The following is a 23,146-nucleotide window of genomic DNA, read 5'->3' on the forward strand; positions in this document are numbered from 1 at the left end:
CTTTGGCGTCGACGTGCAGCGATGTTATCTCGCGCCGCTCACAGGAAGCATGCCTTTTACCACTTACAACGGCCCTACCCTCAGCTAGCCCTACCTTGGCTATGCCCGGCGCTTGCACGATGTCAATACGGATTTGCCAGGGCTCAATTAACTAGTCCCCTGCTCAATGGGAAGAAATCGTCAGAACAGCCGACTCGAGGCCCCCCGTCACCTTCTTTTCGGTCATTTGCGACCGCAACTTCGGACCAGCATATACCGTTTGAGGGTGTTGAGACATACAATGGCCTGGAGCGATTTAATCTTGCCTCGAAAACGGGCCGACTGCCGTCGCCGTTCACTGCTCCTCTCCCCTTCTTGGACCCCACCGACCCAGCCGAGCGAGATGCTTCCTCACTGATCGTTATCAATGACTATTTGGCGACGCGGCCAAAAGCCGTCCGCCGGGAGAAGAGCATTGGTGGTGATACTAGCGAAATGCTTGCCAACTTAGACGTCAGCTTAACCGTCGGCATGTTCGATCGCGCCGCCCTGCTCATCCGCCGCCTCTCGGCCGTCTTCTCGCCTGGCTCTCCCGAGCTACTGGAGCTACATAATAGGTATATCCGGATGATGGTCTCTCATATGATCGTGAATCGTCGACCGTCTATGGTATGGGCAGCACAGAAATGGTTCGAAGTCCAAATGCTGCAGATATCGAAAATGCAACCAGACGCTACCACTTACGCCTTGATGCTAAGAATGACATTGCGCATGCTTCTTGGCCCGAGACGCGATCGCACGGTCCGCCGATATTGGGACATGGCCAAGGAAGCCCAGGTCGAAGAAGATGTATTGGGCCTCCCAATCCTCTCAGAAACCGACCTGGGCCTGCTTTCGGAAATTTGCTCGTCAGACCTACAAGGAGCTGCTCTCGGTGATATCAGTGGACTGCCCGATTTAACCGAACCTGAACCCTCGGAACTAAACCTTTCTCCGCCAGAAGATGCGATCCCTGAAATCCGATCTGTCTCACAGAAAGGATTGGGACTCCAGTCTCTCAAAGAAGCGCTGTCACTCTTTGATAAGTCGAAATCATTCCGGGAACTCGAAGCAGAAGGCGAAATCTCATCGGTAGAAAAACAACGGCGATTGGAGCAAGATTCGATCGTCGCAGCTATGGAACGTTGGCGAAAAGAAAGCGAAGACAGGGCCTCCAAAACCGGCCTGGGGCCTTCGGAAAAGAAAATGGGAGCCCTTTTGTGGGACTGGCAGCAATGCCTACTTACAAGCATTCAGTCGGAGATGCAGTCGGCTTTACGCGCGCAGGAAAAAGAAAGGAAGACGCCAGAGGACAATGACCGATGTGAATATGCACCCTTCTTGAGCACTATTGGCGCGGAGAAACTCTCTGCTATCACCATTCTTGCAACAATGAACGCACTGGGCCGGTCTGGAATGGATAAAGGAATTCGGTTAACTCGCCTGATCATGGTTTTGGGAAAGGCCGTTCAGGAGGAATATCTGGCTGATCGGATACGTGAATCTGCCTACGACTCTGCGCACACGAACAGTGCCAACAGTGCCAACCGTGCCAAAATGGTGGAGAAGTTAATCGCGTCTAAGGATCACTCCAAATGGAGATATCTTGTTCGCAAGTACAATGAGAGTCATGAACCAGTCAATTGGAGTGCAGCAACCGAAGCAAAAATTGGTGCTCTGTTGGCGTCGATGCTCTTCTCTTCAACCAAAGTCCCTGTTGAGCACAAAAATCCTGAAACCCGTGAAGTCACCGTTTCTAAACAACCCGCTTTCCGCCACGTCTACCAACTAGAAAAAGGGTTTTCTATCGGATATGTCCAACTGCATGACAGTATCGTGGAGAAACTCGGCCGAGAACCTGCCAGTCATTTGCTTGCGAAACATCTGCCGATGGTGTCTCCTCCAGCACCATGGAGCTCGTACCATCATGGGGGATTCTTAGAGCAGCCTTCACTGGTCATTCGAGCCCGCCCGGATAATGCCTTGCAATTACAGTATGTCAAGGCAGCCTCACGCCGTGGCGATTTAGATGAGATCTTCGCTGGACTGAATGTTTTGGGCAAAACTGGATGGCAAATAAACCGGCCAGTGTTCGATGTGATGCTCGAGGCATGGAATTCTGGAAAGGAACTTGCTGATATTCCTGCCGCGGAACCTAATCTTCCGGAGCCTGAGAAGCCAGATACTGGTGATTCGGGAAGCCTCAAGGCCTACTATCGTGCGAAAGCGGTTGTTGACAATAAACGGTCTGGATTTCACTCCCAAAGATGTTTCCAGAATCTACAACTGGAGGTAGCACGTGCTTATATCGGCGAGACGTTTTATCTTCCCCATAACATGGATTTTCGCGGCAGAGCTTATCCGTTACCTCCATATTTCAATCAAATGGGCTCTGACATGTGCCGCGGACTTCTACTTTTCAGTGAAGGCCGGCAGTTGGGTGAACGTGGGTTAAAATGGTTAAAGATTCATTTGGCCAACGTTTACGGGTTTGATAAAGCCAGTTTCGACGAAAGAGCTCAGTTTTCAATGGACCATCTTGATGATGTGATTGATTCAGCCGAAAAAGGCTTGCACGGGCGAAGATGGTGGCTTCAAGCCGCCGATCCTTTCCAGTGTTTGGCTGCTTGCATTGAATTGAAAAATGCACTGGCCTGCGCTGACCCAACCAAATTCGTATCTCACTTACCAATTCATCAGGACGGTTCGTGTAATGGATTGCAGCATTACGCCGCCCTTGGAGGTGATATTATCGGTGCACGGCAGGTGAACCTTGAGCCGTCCGATCGGCCATCAGATATCTACTCAGCTGTTGCCGAGCACGTCCACCAATCCATCGTTCAAGATGCTGCCTCGGGCAGCCAGCTTGGGGAGTTACTTAAGGACAAAATAAATCGGAAAGTCGTCAAACAGACGGTAATGACGAACGTGTACGGCGTTACCTTTCTTGGAGCAATAAGACAAGTTCAAAAACAGTTGGACGAAATTTATCCTGACCTTGCTGAGAACAATAATGTAAACAAAATCGCGACATACATCACTCGAAAGATTTTTGCAGCCTTGAGCTCTATGTTCACTGGAGCGCATGAGATTCAATTTTGGTTGGGTGACTGTGCCAATCGAATAACCCAATCCCTATCTCCCGATCAAATCGAGGCGGTCATCGAGGCTAGGAATGCTCCCGCTACGGCTGCCAAAAAGCCCAAGAAGAAAGACGATTTGTCAAAGAGGTTTCGGTCTACGGTCATCTGGACTACTCCACTTAAACTACCTGTTGTCCAGCCCTATCGCGAAGCCAAAGTCCGCCGTGTCACAACTGCCATACAGAGCCTGAGCATCAAAGAGCCTCACTCCGACGACATCGTCAGCCGACGAAAACAACTCCAAGCTTTCCCTCCTAATTTCATTCATTCGCTAGATGCAACTCACATGATGCTCTCGGCAATCAAGTGCGATGAACTGGGTCTTTCGTTTTCAGCGGTTCACGATTCGTTTTGGACACATGCTGGTGACGTAGATACCATGAACCTCGTTTTGCGAGATGCTTTCGTCCGCATGCATTCTGAAGATATTGTTGGAAGGCTAGCGGCAGAACTCAAGGCTCGGTATTCACAGAACATGTACCTTGCTAAAGTACGACCGAAATCATCAGTGGCGAAAAAGATCGACGCCTGGCGCAAAACGAACGGTAGGGGAAAGGGCAAGGAACACCAAGCTGACGAGCTTATCCTCGAGCATAAACGCCTCCAGCTCCTTCGATCGACGAACGAGGCTGAAAGAGCAGAGGGAGAAGCAATGGTTACTCCCGGGAGCATTTTCGAATCACTCAAGGATGCGGAGGAATCCCTTGTTTCTGTTCAATCCCTTGGTGTCGCCGCGATGGGCCACATCTCGCCGGAAGATGAAGCAGCGAGCGCTGAGCCTTCGCTGCTCCCGGAGGCGCCAACAAACCCTCTCAACGACTTGTTCCAGGGAGACCTCGACCCTGTAGACGCTGGTGCGGAAACCGCCGGACCTGCAACCAACGTGTCTAAGAAAAAGCCTGCCAAAAAGACGTGTTGGGTTTGGCTGCCGGTGACGTTCCGGCCAGTTCCAGCTAAGGTATGATCCAATCCTGTTGACGCGCCATGCCTTTTAAATACTGACCTTATGCAAGGGTGATTTCGACGTCACGAGGCTAAAGAAGAGCGAATATTTCTTCTCCTAAACATTATATCACGTCACATCCATTTAACCGTTTTCGACATTATACCTTTATATTACAGTCTTATTCCCAGTTGCATTATAGCGGGGCGTTTGCAGAAGGAGGACCTTTACTCTGTGTTTTTCGTGGCAGCCTATTTTTGATGAGTCCCGTCCGGACGGCGTTTAGGCAGAAAAATGTTGGCTGAGTATTTTTGAAGAAAGCGTTACTCAATCAGGTGTGATAGGGACTGAGGCGCAGCATCTGATTGTTGGCATATCAAGGGGTGGGTTCCTTTGCGGTCCTCTCATGCCCTACTCTCCTCACTTACATTACGTTTGTCGGGTGCCTCGTCGCTGGATTCTATCTTCGACATTGGAGTATCATTGCTTTTGTGGATTTTACACGTTTACGGAACGGATTGATCTGGTGGCCTTCGGAGTTGACCTCTTGGGTTGCAGGATTCATGTATATTATGTACGGGATGTTTGCACATTTTCTACCAGCTACGTGTACCATAGATATCACCAATGCCTGCAATGCAAGCAGAAATAATACCTTTTTTACTCTTATTAAAATATCTCGCCTGGATGAATTCTCGGCCCCTTTTGCACGGCGTAGACGCAGTTACATAATCACACCGTCTCGCCGCAGCTCTTGAGAGTCAAAAAGGCTCCCGCTTGGTGTTAATCCCGCCCGCTCTTCAAACAATCCAACATGCTGAGCACATTTACACGCCTTTCACCAAGATTACCAAGGACCAGCGCGACACCGACTATACGTGCAACGACATCGCAAACCCGTGCTGTCCACCTCGCGCCTCCTTTCCTTCTCGACTCCTACATACCCCGCTACCACCTCCTCTCGTCCGCTGATGCGTCCAAGAAGCGCTCGCTTGCACACTCGCATCTCGCCAATTGTAACCTCTGCCCCCGCCTATGTGGCGTGAATCGCTATCAGGAAACAGGCCATTGCTTGATCGGGGCTGAAAAGGTCAAAGTCAACGTGATCGCGCCGCATTTTGGCGAGGAGCCGTGCGTGCAAGGCTGGAATGGGAGCGGCTCGGTGTTCTTTTCTGGGTGTAATTTACGATGCGTCTTTTGTCAGAATCATGTGGGTTTTAATGGCTACCTCGGATGCTTAGAGCTGTGGTCTGCTTGGTGCACTCGCTGATCTGGGGTTGGTTGTGTGAGATAGGATATTGCCCATCAGCGGAATGGGTTCGATTTGACCCCTGAGGAGCTTGCGGAGTGGTATATGAAGCTGCAGGGCGTCGGTAACGTCCATAATATTAACCTTATCACACCAGAGCATGTTGTTCCTCAGGTCGTCCTGTCCATTTTGCATGCGCGAGATTTGGGTTTGAAGCTGCCCATCATCTACAATACGTCCGCTTTCGATTCACTGGAATCCCTCGAGCTGCTCGATGGCCTGATCGATATATACCTACCCGACTTTAAGGTTTGGGAAAATAGCACCTCGAAGAGGCTACTTAAGGCGGATAACTACACTGAAACCGCAATGGAAAGTATAAAGGCCATGCACGCCCAGGTGGGGGATCTATGCTTCACAGCTGATGGCGTCGCAAAGAGCGGCGTACTTGTCCGACATCTTGTCATGCCTGGACTAGAAGAAGAAGGCAAGGAGATAATGCGTTGGCTGGCACTAAACGTTTCGAAAGATACCTATGTGCATATCATGGAGCAGTACCACCCAGATGCCCACGTCGGGAAGAAGCGACGTGGGGCTGGCAGCAAAGGAAGCGAAGTTCGGTATGCTGATATCAATCGACATGTCGACATGCGGGAGGTTGGGGCTGTTCAAAGTGCAGCAAGAGCAGTGGGACTCTGGCGGCTTTGTGAACCGGCTGAGCACGGTGGGTTCCATCTCTGATAGAGGGAAGATTGGATTGTGATTGAATGCATTCGACATTGCTTGATGTACCACACGTCATTTAGCTATGGCAGCATGCTTTGATTTTAATACACCCAAGGAGCTCGGGTATTTCAGAGCGAAAACAGAGGTGGAATGGGTGATTCAGAAGCCGTTCACATGAGTTATGAATCTGATTTCAACTGCTCTTAGGAAGATGGGAATAGTATCACTATCTTTCCATTCAACTTCCATGGTATTAACCAACCTCGACCACTCTAATCAAGAGCATTGCCTGTGGCCCAGGAATAGAATAAGTGAACTCCACAAGCTGCCTCTAATAATTAGTTATATGTTAACTAGTTAAAGACTAACTCCCATGTCAGTGATATGAAATGCTAGTTCAGTAGCCTTGATCAATGCTTGCAAATCAATCATGGGGAATCATGCAATTAGTTAGCTTAAACACCCTTTATTGAAACAAATGATTGATTTGCGGCCATCTTCAGGTGGTTTGATACAATTGTTTGATTGCCCTAGATTGTTCCAAACGGGCCGGATCTCCATGTCGTAGTTAACTTCAAGATCCCACCCATCTCCCTTCCCAAGAGCTATCAAGCGTTGTCTTCCTTGCGACGAAACTACTAACACAATAGGATGCGATATTCACCTTGTTGTCAATCTTCTGCACCCGCCAGCTCAATTCTCAAAGCGAGGCAACCAGAGCTGTGAACTGCTGAGAGAGAGAGTTGGTTACCAAGCTTCAACATGAAGCCAGCAGTAGCAGTTCCTGCAACAGCTTTACTTGTTTATCGCGCCTGGTCAAGGAAATCGTTGACCCCGACCGGAATCTTCTTTGCTACACTTACAGCTATCATCCATGCGATTCATCCGTCTCCGGCGCCCTTCGCGTTCTTGGTTATCTTCTTCTTGGGCGGGACCACGGTGACAAAGGTCTGCAGCACGAATCTATGTGCGAACCCGCAAAGGCTCAAGCAACTAACCGTATTTTCATATCCAGATCAAGCACGATGTCAAGGCGAAGCTGACAGTTTCTGCCTCCGGATCAGCAGGTGGTGAAGGGCCGCGAACCCATATTCAGGTTCTAGCCAACTCGGTGGTCGCGTCGATCTTGATACTATTGCATACTCGGCAGCTTTATCAGAACAAAGGGCATGAACCTCCGTGCTTTGCATACGGTGGGGACTTGTTGATGGTTGGAATAGTTGCGTGAGTTGCCTTTTGCCGCGTAACATGCGACTTGTGTCAATGCGCTCTTGCTGCATATCATGATGTTCTAGTGCCTTGGAGCTAACAGCTTTCTCCGTTTCCTTTAATAATAGTAATTATGCTGCTGTGGCCGCGGATACTTACTCCAGCGAGCTCGGAATCCTCTCCAAAAGCTCCCCGCGGCTGATAACCTCCCTTACCCTTCGGAAAGTGCCTCGCGGAACAAACGGTGGCGTCACCCTTGTTGGCCTTGCTGCTGGAGCTTTGGGAGCTCTCACAATTGCTTTAACTTCTGTATTATTGCTTCCATTTTGTCCGGTAGGTACTCTTGCGAAATTTACAAAAACCGGACTCGACGGTGGACGAGCATGGGGTTCGAGGGAGAAGATACTTTGGGTGATGGCTGTGACTGTCTGGGGGACGCTAGGTAGCGTGCTAGATAGTGTCCTGGGTGGATTGTTGCAAGCGACCGTTGTTGATAAAAGGACCGGCAAGGTAGTTGAGGGGGAAGGGGGAAGCAAAGTGAGTTCACACCCTCTTCTAAAAGCAGCCCAATCCTGCTTTAATTAGACCTCGATAGCGGAATTCGCTCCAAAGTGCCTAATAACTAACGTTCTGCTTCCTCCGTTTCTAGGTCCTCGTTCATCCTGGAGCAGTTGCACGGCCTGGCCCGGAAGACACATACATTCGCCAGGGTAGTCAGTTACGGGTCACAGAGGATATTGCAAATATAGTTGCACCTCGACCACTCCGGCATGAGATGGATGTTTCTGGCAAAATTGCTGGTGGTCCAGCTGATGTGGAACATGAGAGTAGAAGGATTCAAGCAGGACACGATGTTCTGGATAATAATGCTATTAACGTACTGATGGCCGCCATTATGAGCATAGGAGCGATTACTGTCTCTAGTTATCTATGGGATGCGCCCCTTGCTGGCATAATATGAAATGAAGTCGGTTTTATTACTCTGCTCTACTCGGTAAGAATGGATGAATAGTCTGTATTGAAGGCAGGTTCCTAGATAGTGTTTGTTATTGCTAAATAACAGATAATAAAGTTCCAGATTTAACCTTTGCTTCTACTCATATGCAGCCATCATTCCCTAATATCAATGGAGAAACTTATGCATCATTTTAGATCTTAGGGACTCCGCGGTAATTCAGCAGCAGGAACGCATACGTTCCTAGGAGGCCTCCTCCTCACAATCCTGAAAGTCGTCACGTTTCCTTCGGGCGGCTGCCCGCCGGATAATTGGTCAATATCATCCTCATACTTTCTCAGCCATCGCTTGAGATCTTCGCCCTCCCGATACCTACCAATACAAGGCATTGCGTCCAGGAACATTTTAGCCGCTTCCTGTCGTCGCTTTTGCAAATGGTAGATTCTTCCTTTCCAATACAGGCATCTTGCGGAGAGAGGGGCGTACTTGAGTTTCTGGGCTTTCTCAAGTGCTTCGTCAATGAGCGCAATGGCATTTCCCGGAAATTTATTTTCGACCAGCGCTTTCACACGGAGAATGATAATGTTGACGTTTAGCTCATAGCCCTGGTAAAGCGGATTGTCGTAGAGGAAGGGAACGGGGCTTTCCTCTACCATGAAGTCTCCGTTGACGCTTGATTTAGTAGCCGATGATGGTGGAGTTAGGGGTTCATGCGGAGGCCAAACAGGGATGCGCACGATTTCCGCTGTCCGATAGAATTTGAAGGAGTTTTCGAGTTTGGACCGTTTTGCTTTTTCGGCTCGTAGGGCTTTGGTGAGGCTGGAATTTGTCTCTCTTACTTGCTCCCAGCGCTGAAGTGCCTGGTCTCTTTCTTCGCGGATGGTGGATAGGTTATGTGTGAAGCGGGTGCTGAGCTTTAGAACATATTCTCCGGGCACCATTGTGTCGATATGTGGGCAGCCAGCAGGCGTGGTAACCTGCAGAGTTGTGAACTGTCAGTATTCCATGTATGCAGCTTTGCCTTCCACAAGTACGCCGGGGAAACATTTCCTTACCTGCAATTCACTGGACTTGAGAGGGAGCGAGTCTATATCGCTATCACTGTCCCTACTGCTATCTCCTTCGTCTCTTGTAGCCTTATCAGACGAGCCTGTATTGCCTAGGACGCTACTGCTTGCATCGTTCAAAGGATCTGCGCTTCCACTGACGCCGTCGGCCCACGAGGCCAAGTGTGTCTCCATGTCCATCTGTCCCTCGAAGGTCTGAGTAACTCGAGGGAAGAAGAGGGCCAAAGTATCAGGACGAGGTTCAAAACCGGCTTCCATTTTCAGCAACGGAGGTCCAAGTCACCTGATACTACATTCTCTCCTCAGAACCCGATCGTGTCGACGAGGGTGAGGTCCATCAAAGTCTTGACGAAGCGGACATTGGGTTGATAAAGTGAGAAAAACCAACAAGGAATTACTTCTCCATTCAAACCACTTGCTTTTTGCCCTTTCTCTCTCGAAAATGGGTCCGCCCAAAGCCTTTATTTGACGAGCGTCGCTCATTGTCAGAGGCGTGTCTCTAGATTCGACCTTTAGACAAACATATTGTTATTCATTTTGCATTCTATTGAGCATCCTTTGGGGAAGACCGGGAGTATCCGCAGGCGACCAATTGATAAAAGACCTTGATATCAAGGCAAAAACAAGATGAAATTACGAGTTAGAAGGGGGTTAAATGCATTCTTCTAACAGTGTCCATCTTAAATCGTGGGAATCAGGTAGAGATAACCTATGAGAATGGTATAACGACATCCCAGTTTCTCTTTATTTATAAAGAATATACATCTTTCTTCTTGATCATACCGACCTTGTATCCCGAGCCCTAACTCACCGTTAAAGAACTAAGAGAACCTAGGAATGATATCCCTACAATCGTCCTCAGAGAAAAGAAGCCGGAGAGGCTTTCAGAACTCAACACTGTCTTGAATTGAATGCAAGATGGCCATATGGCTATGCCATGATGGAGAAATACCACCTCGATTAGATTCCGATTTCAGGCAGCCGATCAATCGATAGTCTCCAAGGCAACCTTTGGAATCGCCCAACAAGGCGTTTGGCGTTTACATCAAGAACCAGGGCGTTCTTTGGAAGGATTTCCTCGTCGGCTCCTATCCTCGGAGAGTATACGGGTAAATGAGCAACGACCGGTCTCCGGGAATTGATCAGGAATTTACATTACCCACGAAAGAGCGGTGAAGCGCATGTTCAAAGGGTATTTTGCCTCGAAGTGGGTGTCGAAATCACGGCGATGGCGATCGAGACAGACCTCGCTATATTTCGGGCGAAGCAGACGGGGAAAGAACCGAGGGTTGCGCGCAGTAGCAGCAAGTCTCCAGGCAGCCACACTCTCGACATGGGACTTGGGATGAAGGAATTATTCATCCATCAAGGATCCTGATTGTCAGTCCTCCTCTGGCTCTAGGCCTCGGGGCGGGTGTCAAGGTTGTCAGCCCAATTCCGCACTCCCTAAGAAAGGGCGAGAACAATGTGACTCAAATCGTATCTGAACGGTAATTGACCGGGCCGTTATTGGCAGGCTGGAATCGTTGTTGAATCAGTCTCGCTGGAATTTGCAACATCGCGAGATTTGATGCTGGCGAAAGCAGTTTGTTTTGTTTGTTCGCCTGCAGAAGTGGAGACCAAGCAAACGCTCCAAACAGTGCAAATTACCCCACTTTGACTTTAGCGGCTTGGCATATGTAATTCCCGCGGGGAGTGCAAACAAGTCAAACTGAGCAAAACATCTAGCAAACAGAGCAAACACTCCACCAGCTCGTACTCGTGTCACGCTGTGAGGCTCGACGACTTGTGCTCTGCCACCCATGCCCAGCATCAACATCGATCGAACCATCTTCAGCCGGAGTTGGCGCTTCGAGAAACCCCGAAACCCATGGCTACTTGGCGTGTACGTCATGCCTGTGTCTTTGACATCCTTGCCGTCTGCCGCTAGCTAGGACCCAGGACCCAGTCTCCAGCCCTGATACCGAGTGGAGAAAGCGGACATCCTAGGAAGCCAAAGAACACCATACTCATCTCAGTTCAAATCAGACAAGGGGCAGGAACAGGTTTCTCAGGGTAGTTAGTGGAGAATCTGGACCCTTTTCGATACCAAAACCCTATTTTGAAAGCTGCCCTCCGGACCGACTCAACTCAACCTTAGCTTGATGTTGACGTCAAATATTCCTCCTCAACCTCAATTGCGGGTGATATCGGTTGATTTGGAGTAACGATGTACGACTCACCGTCCAAAGGTGTGGGGATAGCCCCGTTTCCAACGAGGCGGCACATAGGCTCATTTGATGGAGAGAAAAAGGATACACACGACTCCGGGGTTTGTCAGGAACGAATTGGCTAGGTTCTAGCTGGAATGTCCTGATTTCAAATTTTGCTGAGTGCTGACATCGTCCTCCACAGGCTATTCTGCATGCCCAAAGGCTAATCTCCGCATTCTACCGCTTCTTCCTGCAACTAGATATGTATAAAGCGATGCAGACCCCGTAGAAACCCTTTTCACGGTCTTACTCTGTTCAAGACGTTAGCCTTGCGAAATTGTCGCATATATCAAGCCTACACCTGGTTGCTTTCTTTGATATTGTTTATCCACTGAAGCTTTTAATCTTACCCAACATGGTGCTCCCAATGGCTGGTGTTGATATCATTGATATCCGTCGCAGTAACTTCAATCACTCGCTGGCTAAAGAGGTCTTAGACGGCCTCAGGGCCAAGGATGGCTCACAGAGATCTTTGCCGACCTTGCTTTTGTATGATACTGAGGGATTACGTCTGTTTGAGGAAATCACATATCTGGATGAATACTACTTGACAAACGCCGAAATCGAGGTTCTAACCTCGCATGCGGCGGGCATTGTTGAACGAGTTCCCGAAAATGCACAATTGGTGGAGTTAGGCAGCGGGTTTGTCTTCTCTCATCCAATATATCACAATATTGCGAATACCTTTCGGCCTACACCCTTGTGACCGGATCTGTCTTTTAACCGGATTATAGGAATCTTCGAAAAATCGAGATATTATTGAAAGAGTTTGAGCGGGTGAGGAAGTCTGTGGAATATTTGGCTTTGGACGTCTCTCTGGAAGAATTGCACCGCACCTTTGCAGAAATCCCATCCAAAAGTTACAAATACGTGAAATGCGGAGGGCTTCTGGGTACATATGATGACGCCCTCGCCTGGCTTAAGCGGTCCGAGAACAGGCGCAAACCGACATGGGTAATGTCGATGGGCTCTTCCATGGGCAATTTTACCCGAACTGAAGCGGCGCAATTTTTGGGTGGCTTTGCAAAAACGTTAGGGCCGGACGATGCATTATTTATCGGGCTTGATTCGTGTAAGGATCCCCAGAAGGTCTTCCGCGCCTATAACGATAGCAAGAATGTGACCCGGGAATTCTATCTCAATGGACTCGTAAACGCAAATTCAATCCTCGGCTTTGAGGCGTTCAGACGTATGGATTGGGATGTGGTTGGAGAATACGACGAGGAAAATGGGTGCCATAAAGCGTACTACTCCCCGTTGAAGGATGTCACCATTCAGGATCTATCTATCCAAAAAGGCGAGAAGATCTTCTTCGAACAGGCTTTTAAATATTCAAAGCAAGAGTATGAGGCTCTATGGCAGCAGTCGGGTCTAAAACCCATTGCCCGGTTCAGCAACACGACAGGTGACCATCGTGAGTCGTTCCAACACCTGCTCTATCTCAAAAACACTCAAATCCAACTACCTAGGAGTTTTGATCACTGACATTTGTTTGGCAACCCAGATATTCACCTCCTCTCATCTTCGCCATACATCGTCCCTACCCAACCAGCGGAATATGCACCATCTGCGACTCCATCTCTCAAAGAGTTCGAAGCTCTGTGGAAATTGTGGGACACTGTCACAACGGAGATGCTTCCCCGGAATGAGCTGCTGTCCAAGCCAATTAAGTTGCGCAACTCCTTGATATTCTATCTTGGACACATTCCCGCGTTTTTAGGTACGTGATACATCAATACAAGGCGATTATATGCTAACAAAGATAGATATACAAATTGCTAAAGCTACTACGGGCCAACCCACGGAACCCAAATCATATCATTCTACTTTCGAACGTGGGATTGATCCGGATGTGGATGATCCAACAAAATGCCATGATCACAGCGAAATCCCAGCGGAGTGGCCCCCTGTGGAGGAAATCCTCCGTTATCAGACGGCTGTGCGAAATCGGGCTCGTTTGTTACTGCAAAAATCGCAAAGCGTGCTGGATAGACGAATCCATGAGGCCTTATGGATTGGATTTGAACACGAAGCAATGCATTTAGAAACCTTTCTATATATGTTGCTGCAAAGCGACAAGGTTCTTCCACCACCAGAGATCATGCAGCCTGATTTTGAATATTTGGCCATTAGATCCGCTCAAGAGTCTGTCCCGAACGAATGGTTTACAGTGCCCGAACAGACGATCTCGATTGGGCTCGATGATCCCGGTTCGGCTCAGATTCCAACTCAGTCGTTCAGCTGGGATAATGAACAACCACGCCGCTCAGCCAAGGTCCATTCCTTTGAAGCAAAAGGCAGACCAATCACGAATGGGGAGTATGCTAAATATCTAGAAGCAAATGAACCCAGAGCTATTCCAGCATCTTGGACGAAATCGCCAAAATCATTTTCGAAATCCAACGGCCTTGTGAATGGGAACACGAATGGAGCCAATGGCCATGGAATAAATGGGGCTAGTACTGCTCCCCAATTTCTTGAGAAATATTGCGTCCGGACCGTTTTTGGGCCTGTGCCTCTGCGATTTGCTGCTGATTGGCCTGTTATTGCATCTTATAACGAACTCGAAGGATATGCAAACTGGGCCAATTGCAGAATACCCACGTTTGAAGAAGCTCGAAGTCTATATCAGTACTCAGCATTCCTTAAGAGCTCGGCGGACTCTAGTGTGTGCGCTGCAGTGAATGGGAATAGGTACGGGGAAAAGACCAATTTTATCTGTTAGTGGTTTAAGGCCGATTCTTACTGACATTCTTGTAGTAATACTGTGAAAAAGGCACACGGAAATTCCAACGGCTTTGTTCATCAACAGAATGGCAAACCTAGAGCACCAGACCATCAACCGGTTTCACTTGCTTCTGCAAGCCAGGTGCCAGTGTATATTGATCTCGACGGGTATAACGTCGGGTTCAAGCACTGGCACCCAAGTCCTGTCACTCAGAACGGGAATAAGCTTTCCGGACAGGGCGACATGGGCGGAGTGTGGGAATGGACAAGTTCGGCATTGCAGCCTCATGAAGGATTTAAAGCCATGGATTTGTATCCGGCATACACGGGTATGGGATTCTCAGCGATTTTGATTTAAATCTCTTTCCCACCGATGCACCGTCTCTTTTTTGAGTTGTCACTAACAGATTCTTTAACAACATAGCCGACTTCTTTGATGGGAAACATAACATAGTTCTTGGAGGGTCATGGGCTACCCATCCTCGTATCGCGGGTCGGACGACATTGTATGTATCGTGGCCCCTGATTTTATTCGTATCTTTGAGCTTTTTAAATCGTGCCGATGGTACTTGGCTAATCTGGGAAATTTGCAGTGTCAATTGGTACCAGCGAAATTATCCTTTTGCCTGGGCCGGCGCTCGTCTGGTCCGCGACGTCTAAAGGATCAATTGTCTGTATGTATATGCATACATATATACATACCTTGGAATGGCTCGGACGTCGGATCTTTCGTATGGGTTTTGGGATAATTTATATCGGTAATAGTTGCTCGTTAATAACAGCAGATTTCGGGAGTGTTTGAGTGTTTTAAGATAAATTGACAAACTGAGAGAGACGCACCATGAACGAAATTGTTGGAGGAATGTTTGCTATCGGACACTATTAACTAATAGCAGCTTAACCAACTAATTTGAATGCACCTTTTGGTCTTTTCTCTCCAACATCGACCTGATTGATTCCGAAACCAGGATAATGGTGTTGAACATACTAATTGACTAATTTAGCAACAGGACCTCGTTCAACAGGGGAAACTGGGAAATATATCAAAGCAGCTTGTTGATACAGCTTTTTCCTGCCCTCAACGCTACCAAGATGACCACCCTCCCCCTCCTTCGGAATGCGAAGTCCAGCATTAAAGCAGGGACTTTTTCTGTGGCACTGGCAGCTGCCTCTGAGCGTCGTGATGTGAAGGGATATCAACCAGCCGCAATTTGTCGACTGTTGGAATATGCAAACGAGTTTCTTGGGACTTGGCCGCCCCCTTGCCACGGGTGAGAATAATGGCGTGCAAGGGACGGGAGAACCGTGTTCAGGTATTAGCCCGTGAAGCTTAAGAGGCGTGATGCCCCCAATGGAAGGGAGCTGAAGATTCTCTTCTGTCTCTAAATTCTGTTTTTCTCGAACGACCTTTAGTTGCGTCAGTTATCCGCAGAACCACTCGGTATTTTGTTCTAGTCGCCGCTTGCTTTTCAAAATGCGGCCTTTCGCCGGCATCCTAACCGGTCTGACGGCTACATTCTGTTTTATCACTCTCCCACTTGTGGCAGCAGAAGATGTCGCCAAAAATCTCCGTATTGATGCTGTGCATATTACCTCAATCGTCACCGGTACCCCGGACGATCTCTTCATTCGACAGTTCGACTCTTGCCCCGACGCAACCCAAAACCCCTTGTGGCGACGGGAATGGGCTGTTGTCCCCTTTGGCGTCGCGTGCACGGGTATCCAGCGGCCTCCCCATCTGCAACAATCCCTGGCGTCGGTAAGAGTTGTGACTTTGGTGGGTGTTGCCCCTTTGGATATAGCTGCTATGCTGCCGCCGCGGCATGCTCTAAGACCGGACCGGCTTTGGGCGCTGTTCTAACTGGAACGAGGGACGGTGATGACGGTGACGATGATAAAGGGACGTCTTTTTCCGAATCTATTCCCTCGGTCGCGCAACCTACGCAGCCTTATATCCCAGAGGAAACGGATACAAATGACAGTGGCGTCTTCATCACGTTGATGGTTACTGTTCCCACAGACGATATTCACACCGTGACCACCAATGCGGCTCCGGGCCCGGCACCGCTTCCGGCGGTTTTGCAATTGGCGATTTCGGGGTTTGGGTTGATCTTGGGTGGAATTTAAGCTGGAAAAGGGTCTCTTTTATAGGTTGGAATGTCCTGGTTGAAGATGAGTATCATTTAATCGCCGTCAAACGAGTTCTTTTGTTTTGGCATTCGTATTTGCATCAAATTGTAATGGTTCACCCAAGATTATATTTGATTCGGTTCCACTTTAAACAAATAAGGCGAGAATCACCTTTGGCGGCTGACACACCTTGTATCTGCTCAGGTATATCGAACGTCAAAGTTCCAATCTGGCGTCTCTATAACATGTGCATCTCTCAGCGCACCTTGAATCTCTATCTTTCCTACCGGACCCGATTCGTCATCTGGAGAATGCAATGCTCCACAATCCAATTTCCCGGCTTTGACACAGATCGTATCGTTTGGTTTGAAACGATACTCCATCCCTGGTCTCGCCGCAACAACAGCTGTGGGAACGACTTCTTCAGCCCGCATTATAGCCAGGCCGACAACGTACCGGTTTGGCCATGGTATCCCAGCGTGTGTAACAATATCAAATGCACCACGCGGGGCGTTACCATCGAGCTTTTTGATGTTGATGGTGCGATCAATGAACAACTGTGAGCCATTTCCGATAAAAGACCCAACGTTTACCGGTACATATTCTGTTATGGAGATCTGTGTATTGTCACTTAACTGAGAACTGGGGGTAGACGAATAGCCGACAAACGCATAGAGCCTCGGGCTGTACGTGATTTTTATACGAGAGTTATTCGGCATTGGCATTGATTTGTACCAAATGACGGAACGTGGGGATTGGAAGTCGACTGAAATTGGTGCGGAATAAATGTTGTAGATCTTGTTATGAGAGCCAGAGGAGTTCTCGATAGTGATGGTCCTTTCTTGATCGTGCTAAGAGTCCGCGTATCAATATGGCATGATCATAACCGATTTAGGAGCTAGTGAAAGAGCTGTGACTATACCCATTCAGTCGACCAACGGCTGTCATCCACGACTCGATAAGGGTCATTACCCGCTACTTTACGAGGTCTCTCGGGTTCCGCTCTGTCATCGTTTAAGTCTGTGGTCTGAATGGCCCCCAATCTAGCTTCTTGCCCGCTAGGCTCGATCCGAGGAGGGTCTGGAAACGAAAGTTGAGGCGCTTTTTACAAATTCAGCAAAGGTAACACAGATTCACCATAGATCTTACCTGGTTTATTTTGATTTTGTACGGTCTCGGTTTGCGTTTTCTCTTCTGCCGCGATTTTCAGGTTAGAAATCCAGATGACTATGTGCTGGTCACAGGTATGAAGCCCAGTTTTCATGATTGTGGCATACCAGTGATTTCTTTCCCCTCTCCCAACCATTTTTTTATCCAGATAAGAAGATCTTGGTAATTCTCATCTTGTGGAGATGTAAATCGTTGGATATCACGATGTCCCCGGTCGAAACCAAGTCTATGTGAGCCATCGATAATCGCTGAGCCTTTTTCAACTACCTGTACTCGAGACAAACGGCTTGCTAAGCTCTTAATTCTGCAAGATTTAGTCTAACGTACTCACCTGAACAATTGGAAACCCATAGAGCGATTCCTTCACAGCCTCAAAAATGCACACCGTATTCGTAAGCCCACAGTATTCTCTTAGAAAGATCATAAAATCACTGTGTAGGTCTTGATTAATGATCGAATCACGCTCTACTACCCTAAGGAGGCTGGTATCTGAGCCCCTCCAGTGGCCCAAGAGGGAGAGAAGCCTTCCGGCAATAGTGAGATTCGCGCCTTTATGAGGGGTGCCTAGGAATATAAGACCGCGGGTTTGCTGACATATATTATTTCGGTCGCCAAAGTCATCAGCCCGTGCATTTACCAAGGCCTATTCGATCAGCTTCATATATGTACGCCAGGGACTAAAAAAAGACTTACCTGCTTTACAATCAGCCCGCCAAAACTGTGACCGATGAAGATAATCGACCGGTTTTTCTCCTGTACGGAATGAGTACAACAGTCGATATGAATCTGTAGAAATCTTGCGCACCTCCACCGTCTGCCGCACGCGGCGAAGGGCCCGAAGAAGATCATCTCCATGGTCGCGTAGTGATTTTCCCAGCGCATTAGATTCCCATGCAGTATTATGGTTGAACGTCATAATCCGGATGTTAAGCCTCTCAGCCGGTAGAAAATCGCGAAGCCACATAAACTGGGACTGCTGACGCGAATTCCACGTCGTCTGGGCGTTGGATGCAAGGCCATGAACGGCAACTATACTAAAAAGAAGCCATCAGTTACAGGACAGATACACAGTCATAGACGCTGTCAGACTCTGCTAGGGCTCTGCCATCACTAGCCGCCGTGTCATCCGCATCTCCTGAAGAAATGATCTCAAGATGTTTAAAGTCGCCATCGACGGATTCGTTCCGGTGGAAGTAGAACTGTCCAACTGTCAGAGCGGCGCATATGATTAGGTCCACGACGACCAGGGCGGCAAAGAGATAGGTGTAAACGGAGATCGGCAAGGAATATATGGCGGTCGTCAAGAGCGGCAGGAAGAACAGGGCGAGGCTCAAGGCTCGATGGTAGAGAGTGTCGGATAGAATCACAGCCCAGATGAGATATATGGCCAGACACAGGGTGAGGAATGATAATATCATAGCGGCAGCCTGGGTTCGAGAGCGGTCTGTAGTTGTCCATCGTCGGCATCGAACGCAAGACAGGAGACGAGAGAATCATCGCGATCCCACCGTTGGACCCGAGGCTGGCTCGTATGTACTGCAACCTGGTTGCATGAAGCCAGTTGGCGGTGCTGGCCCGAATGGCAAGGGTATCAGGTTGTGGTGCGCACGACGACGCCTTGAAGGGTATCTCGACCTCTCGCGGTTGTGTTCGGGGTATCAAACAAGCTGGAATTCACAGTGGCCGTCCAGATGAACGAGCCTCCGTTTGCTCAAGAAGATGAGCTCTATCCAAAGCTCTACATCTCGCAGAGTCCCCTGTCCATCCACCGGCGGCCAGTCGCGACGACATCCAAACCGGAGACAGCGATAGACGGGCTTCCCGGCCAACCGCGAATTGGCCTCCACGACATCGAGCTGGCATCGTATCTCCAGGCAGAGTTAATCACGGCAGACTTGAACAAACTGGCGCCCCATCTCTGGCTGGTGGCAAAGCAAGACAGCGCTCACATCTCGTCTCTCACGCATCAGATCGTCCGCGGCCGCCAGATTATCATCACAGAGAATCCCGGATTGCACCTCGTGTGGATTTACGACCGCGTGTATATCAAGCCCATACCGAAATATCTCCTCTCCCATGCGTTCTGGGGATTCTATCTCTGCGGCGTCGACTCGCCAATCCGCCCAGACGCCCGCCAGCAGCTCGTTCAAGCGGCACTGGGCTTCCTGAGATCCTATTTCTATCTCGTCCAGCACAAGTCGGATTTCTCCATTGCCACAAACGACGATCATCGCTTGATACCAAAGAGCATCTCCTACTCGGAGTTCGTCAGCTTCATCAAGGCATTTGATGGGAAGAGGATCGGAGACGACATCGTGTCGCCGCGCTATGCCTTTGGCGAGCTCAGACTATCACGGCTGAACCTATGCTCCAAGGTCTTCCTTCGACGGATCTCGTATCACAAGATTCACGGACAGTATGGCGAGCATCTCGCGCAATTCTACGGGCCAATTCTCTTTATCTTTGGGATTTTCAGCGTGTTGCTAAGCGCAATGCAAGTGGCACTTGCGGTGCAGGCCATGGGCACATCCAGCCGGTCATGGCTGACCTTTGCCCAGGTCTCACGGTGGTTCTCAGTCTTTACGATCATTTGCTCCGCCATCCTGGCCCTGGTTCCTGTTGTTTCTCTGCTTGTTCTTCTTACTCGCGAGACCGTGTTCGCCCTGACAAAGCTTTACGAAAAAAGGACGGCGTTGAAAGCTGCTGGCGAAAAGAGGCACGGAAAGTCGGTTGTTTAAGTGACAAATATGTTATATATGTCTGTGAGAGAAAAAGAGAGAGATTGAGCTTTATCTCTACTGCTTTGTTTCTTCCATTCCTCTTCCTTTGAGCATTCAAGACTCGCTAACCGCTTTGCCTCGGACTCGACCATATCTCCAGCCTTTCAAGTCTTCTTATTGACCGCCCACCATTTTTTGGCGCCTAGTGAACGATTCCTAAATTGGAGGAATAAATCGAAATAGCAGCTTATTCCTACCAGCAGTCAACCATGCCTCTTTTGTATAGAAAGCCGCTCAATAAAGCCAGCTTTCGAGGTCGCCTGGGAGACACCGCAAGGACATGACAGTTTATCAGGAGGATAGCTGGTCAACTTGAGATCATCCTGCCGCTGCTACCGGCCAGGCAGACTCTAAGGGGAAAAGACACAGTCCAGCAAGGTTCCATAGTGAAGTACAATGCGAATCACGACCATGATGACGGCACTTCTACTGACCTTTCCAGCCATGAGACTCCTCGAATGATATCCTCCGGGCCTTGAATGTCAGCGCAGTCACCTCGAGAGGGTATATTAACCTGCGCCTCGCCTCGGCGATCAGCACTTCTCTCCCATTCCCCATGCAACCTCCAAGTCTTTAACTATCAGCATCTAGTATTTACTTACAAGGATTGAATTTCGCCTCCAGCATACCGCAGCAAGTCACTCGAACACGCCTTTGCTCAGTTATAAGCCAGATTGCATTCACTTTGCCTACCCCTTTTCGTCGAAACTTCACTTTTCGTCGCATTTTTCACTTTCGTCACACATTTTCGTCGCAAGTTTTCGTCGCAACTTCACTTGTTGCTCACCTTCTATTCAATTCAGCTTCACCTTTTACAATTCACTCAATTTTCACTAGCTAACCTTTAGAGATGGAGCCTATTACTGTTGGAGTACTTAAGTGGGAGGATTCCCCAGGACTTTGTGAGCTGTTCCTCCTTTCTTTTCCCTTTCTCAAGCATCCTACACTCTACAGTCTTCTTTTTTCATTCTTGCTCTTTATTTTTTGACTATACTGATTATTGATATGCCTTGTTCCCTTTGATTCATTAGACCATGGCTGTGCTGTTTGTGGCACATCTTTAAACAACCCCAAAGCCAAAAGAACATGCTATGGCACTCATAGTGAGCCATGCATCAGATATCATCAAACCATGTTTCACAAGGGTAAGTATCCTGGCAACTTCTGAAGACATTAACCTCAGAGGTTATTGGAAGTGCATTCCTGAGGGCTGACTGAGAATATCAGGCGAAAGCCATAAATGTGATCCGTATGTCTGACCCAATATTCCACTTTCTTTTATCCACCAGCTAATTAAAGTGCATTTACAGGTGCAGGAAATCCAATGAGCTTCATGATAAAAGGCACAGAGAAATCGCCAATCTCATGTTGCAGCTTCAGGAGTTAGACGATGAGGGATATGACTCTTTCAATTCTAGCTCTGAGGAACTGAGTCTGTCAGATCTCCAACTCTCAGACGAAAGTGATGATAGCACTGGCTCAGACGAGAAGCTTCCCAGAGTTCAGTCTGGAACACCTCAAACACCACCTAATAGACAAATAATTCCATCGACACCCGCGGCCCCAAGGAAAAATAGCACCTTAAGGCGAGACTCGTCAGTACATTCCTTCAAGAAAACGGTTTTCGACAAGAGGACAGGGTCTTTTCATTTTAACAGAGCCCGACCGATATCAAAAGGCCCTCCTGCCTGGCAAGACAATGCAGTGTTCGAAGAAGCCGACAATGTCCCCATCTCCCCAGTTTTAAAGACCGGGGTCAATGGCCGCAAACCCAGTTTTGCGACTACACACTTAAAGAATATGATGGCCAAAGGAACAGGGACTGCCAAAGGGTCCGATAGGATTGCTGTCCAGCTTGCCCCCAGCTGCGGGTCGCAGACGCCCGCAAAATCTAGGCGTGAGGAAAAAAAGGCTCGCAAATACGAGCGGTCGACAAGCAGAGCACTCAGGCGACAGAGTATGGTCTGCTCATCCAAAGTCATTACAAATGAATTAATAGAAAAGGTGAGCAAAGCAATCCACGGCTCATGCAAAGCACTATCGTCGGTAACTCCAGAGGAAGGCATGGAAGTCTTCATGGAGAGCCTCTCCATACATCAACAAGTTCAGAAAAAGCTAGCACAAATAAAGTCTGGTGATGGATCAAGACCCGAGCAGAGATACGAAGCTTTGATAGCAGCCAGGTTAAAAGTCCCGTATATTCGAGACGTCTTGGATCAACTCGGTGTTCAGCCAAACGTCCCGAACGAAAATAAACAGCGCAAGGCACTGATATACAGAATAATGGACGCAGTTTTAGTCGACCTTGAGCTTCTCGCTAATGAAGCAAGAGAGACTCTGAAACGAGCTGGTGGATATTGGCGTTTCGTCAACAAAAGAACATATCTTGCCATGATACAAAATAACAAGGCAATTAGCTGGGAGACCGGGGAGAAGATTAATGGCAAGGATGCTGACTTCTCCGAAGAATAAGTGATTAAACCGTCATTAACTAACGGGAGATGAAAGAGTCGGATCAGCTTGGGCTGAGTCTCTGCGGTAGGCACTTTTGCAGAGTGCGGTTTACAAAATCCGGGTATGGTAGCCAGAATCATACAACAAGTCCAGAAAATAGGTACCATTATGTGGTCACAATTGACGGCGAAGAATCACATATTCAACTATCTACCACCATTTTACCCCCGACTTCACCGTGTGACAAATATACGAAGGGAGATTCGCCGTCTCGAAGTGAAATTCAATATAAAATATCAAATATACCCACAACCTAAGTCACC

At 48.6% G+C, this 23,146-nt stretch overlaps 8 protein-coding genes across 8 annotated transcripts; 6 read left to right on the forward strand and 2 right to left on the reverse strand.

Moving 5' to 3' along the window:
* Positions 1-474: 474 nt before the first annotated feature.
* UREG_00348 (uncharacterized protein) lies at positions 475-4,225 on the forward strand (the record flags this gene model as incomplete). Its single annotated transcript, XM_002540789.1, has 2 exons — positions 475-4,119; positions 4,175-4,225. The coding sequence occupies 2 exons, from the start codon at positions 475-477 to the stop codon at positions 4,223-4,225; spliced, it is 3,696 nt and encodes a 1,231-aa protein (XP_002540835.1).
* A 693-nt stretch (positions 4,226-4,918) lies between these two features.
* Positions 4,919-6,257, forward strand: UREG_00349 (uncharacterized protein; the record flags this gene model as incomplete). Its single annotated transcript, XM_002540790.1, has 3 exons — positions 4,919-5,314; positions 5,399-6,077; positions 6,160-6,257. The coding sequence occupies 3 exons, from the start codon at positions 4,919-4,921 to the stop codon at positions 6,255-6,257; spliced, it is 1,173 nt and encodes a 390-aa protein (XP_002540836.1).
* A 584-nt stretch (positions 6,258-6,841) lies between these two features.
* Positions 6,842-8,249, forward strand: UREG_00350 (uncharacterized protein; the record flags this gene model as incomplete). The annotated part of the gene is made up of 4 exons (XM_002540791.1): positions 6,842-7,027; positions 7,095-7,303; positions 7,417-7,825; positions 7,938-8,249. The coding sequence occupies 4 exons, from the start codon at positions 6,842-6,844 to the stop codon at positions 8,247-8,249; spliced, it is 1,116 nt and encodes a 371-aa protein (XP_002540837.1).
* A 194-nt stretch (positions 8,250-8,443) lies between these two features.
* UREG_00351 (uncharacterized protein) lies at positions 8,444-9,568 on the reverse strand (the record flags this gene model as incomplete). The annotated part of the gene is made up of 2 exons (XM_002540792.1): positions 8,444-9,220; positions 9,299-9,568. 2 exons carry the CDS (start codon positions 9,566-9,568, stop codon positions 8,444-8,446), a joined length of 1,047 nt encoding a protein of 348 aa, XP_002540838.1.
* A 2,349-nt stretch (positions 9,569-11,917) lies between these two features.
* On the forward strand, positions 11,918-14,949 carry UREG_00352 (uncharacterized protein; the record flags this gene model as incomplete). The annotated part of the gene is made up of 7 exons (XM_002540793.1): positions 11,918-12,204; positions 12,297-12,976; positions 13,067-13,282; positions 13,329-14,256; positions 14,323-14,618; positions 14,714-14,795; positions 14,883-14,949. The coding sequence occupies 7 exons, from the start codon at positions 11,918-11,920 to the stop codon at positions 14,947-14,949; spliced, it is 2,556 nt and encodes an 851-aa protein (XP_002540839.1).
* Positions 14,950-16,619: 1,670 nt separating this feature from the next.
* Positions 16,620-18,444, reverse strand: UREG_00353 (uncharacterized protein; the record flags this gene model as incomplete). Its single annotated transcript, XM_002540794.1, has 6 exons — positions 16,620-17,270; positions 17,342-17,520; positions 17,569-17,613; positions 17,697-17,815; positions 17,913-18,232; positions 18,283-18,444. The coding sequence occupies 6 exons, from the start codon at positions 18,442-18,444 to the stop codon at positions 16,620-16,622; spliced, it is 1,476 nt and encodes a 491-aa protein (XP_002540840.1).
* Positions 18,445-19,280: 836 nt separating this feature from the next.
* UREG_00354 (uncharacterized protein) lies at positions 19,281-20,327 on the forward strand (the record flags this gene model as incomplete). The annotated part of the gene is made up of 1 exon (XM_002540795.1): positions 19,281-20,327. One exon carries the CDS (start codon positions 19,281-19,283, stop codon positions 20,325-20,327), a length of 1,047 nt encoding a protein of 348 aa, XP_002540841.1.
* Positions 20,328-21,501: 1,174 nt separating this feature from the next.
* UREG_00355 (uncharacterized protein) lies at positions 21,502-22,841 on the forward strand (the record flags this gene model as incomplete). Its single annotated transcript, XM_002540796.1, has 3 exons — positions 21,502-21,514; positions 21,597-21,618; positions 21,680-22,841. The coding sequence occupies 3 exons, from the start codon at positions 21,502-21,504 to the stop codon at positions 22,839-22,841; spliced, it is 1,197 nt and encodes a 398-aa protein (XP_002540842.1).
* Positions 22,842-23,146: the final 305 nt, after the last annotated feature.

The sequence above is a fragment of the Uncinocarpus reesii genome, genomic scaffold (genome assembly GCF_000003515.1).
Source record: "Uncinocarpus reesii 1704 scaffold_1 genomic scaffold, whole genome shotgun sequence".
NCBI classification, from domain to species: Eukaryota; Fungi; Ascomycota; class Eurotiomycetes; order Onygenales; family Onygenaceae; genus Uncinocarpus; species Uncinocarpus reesii.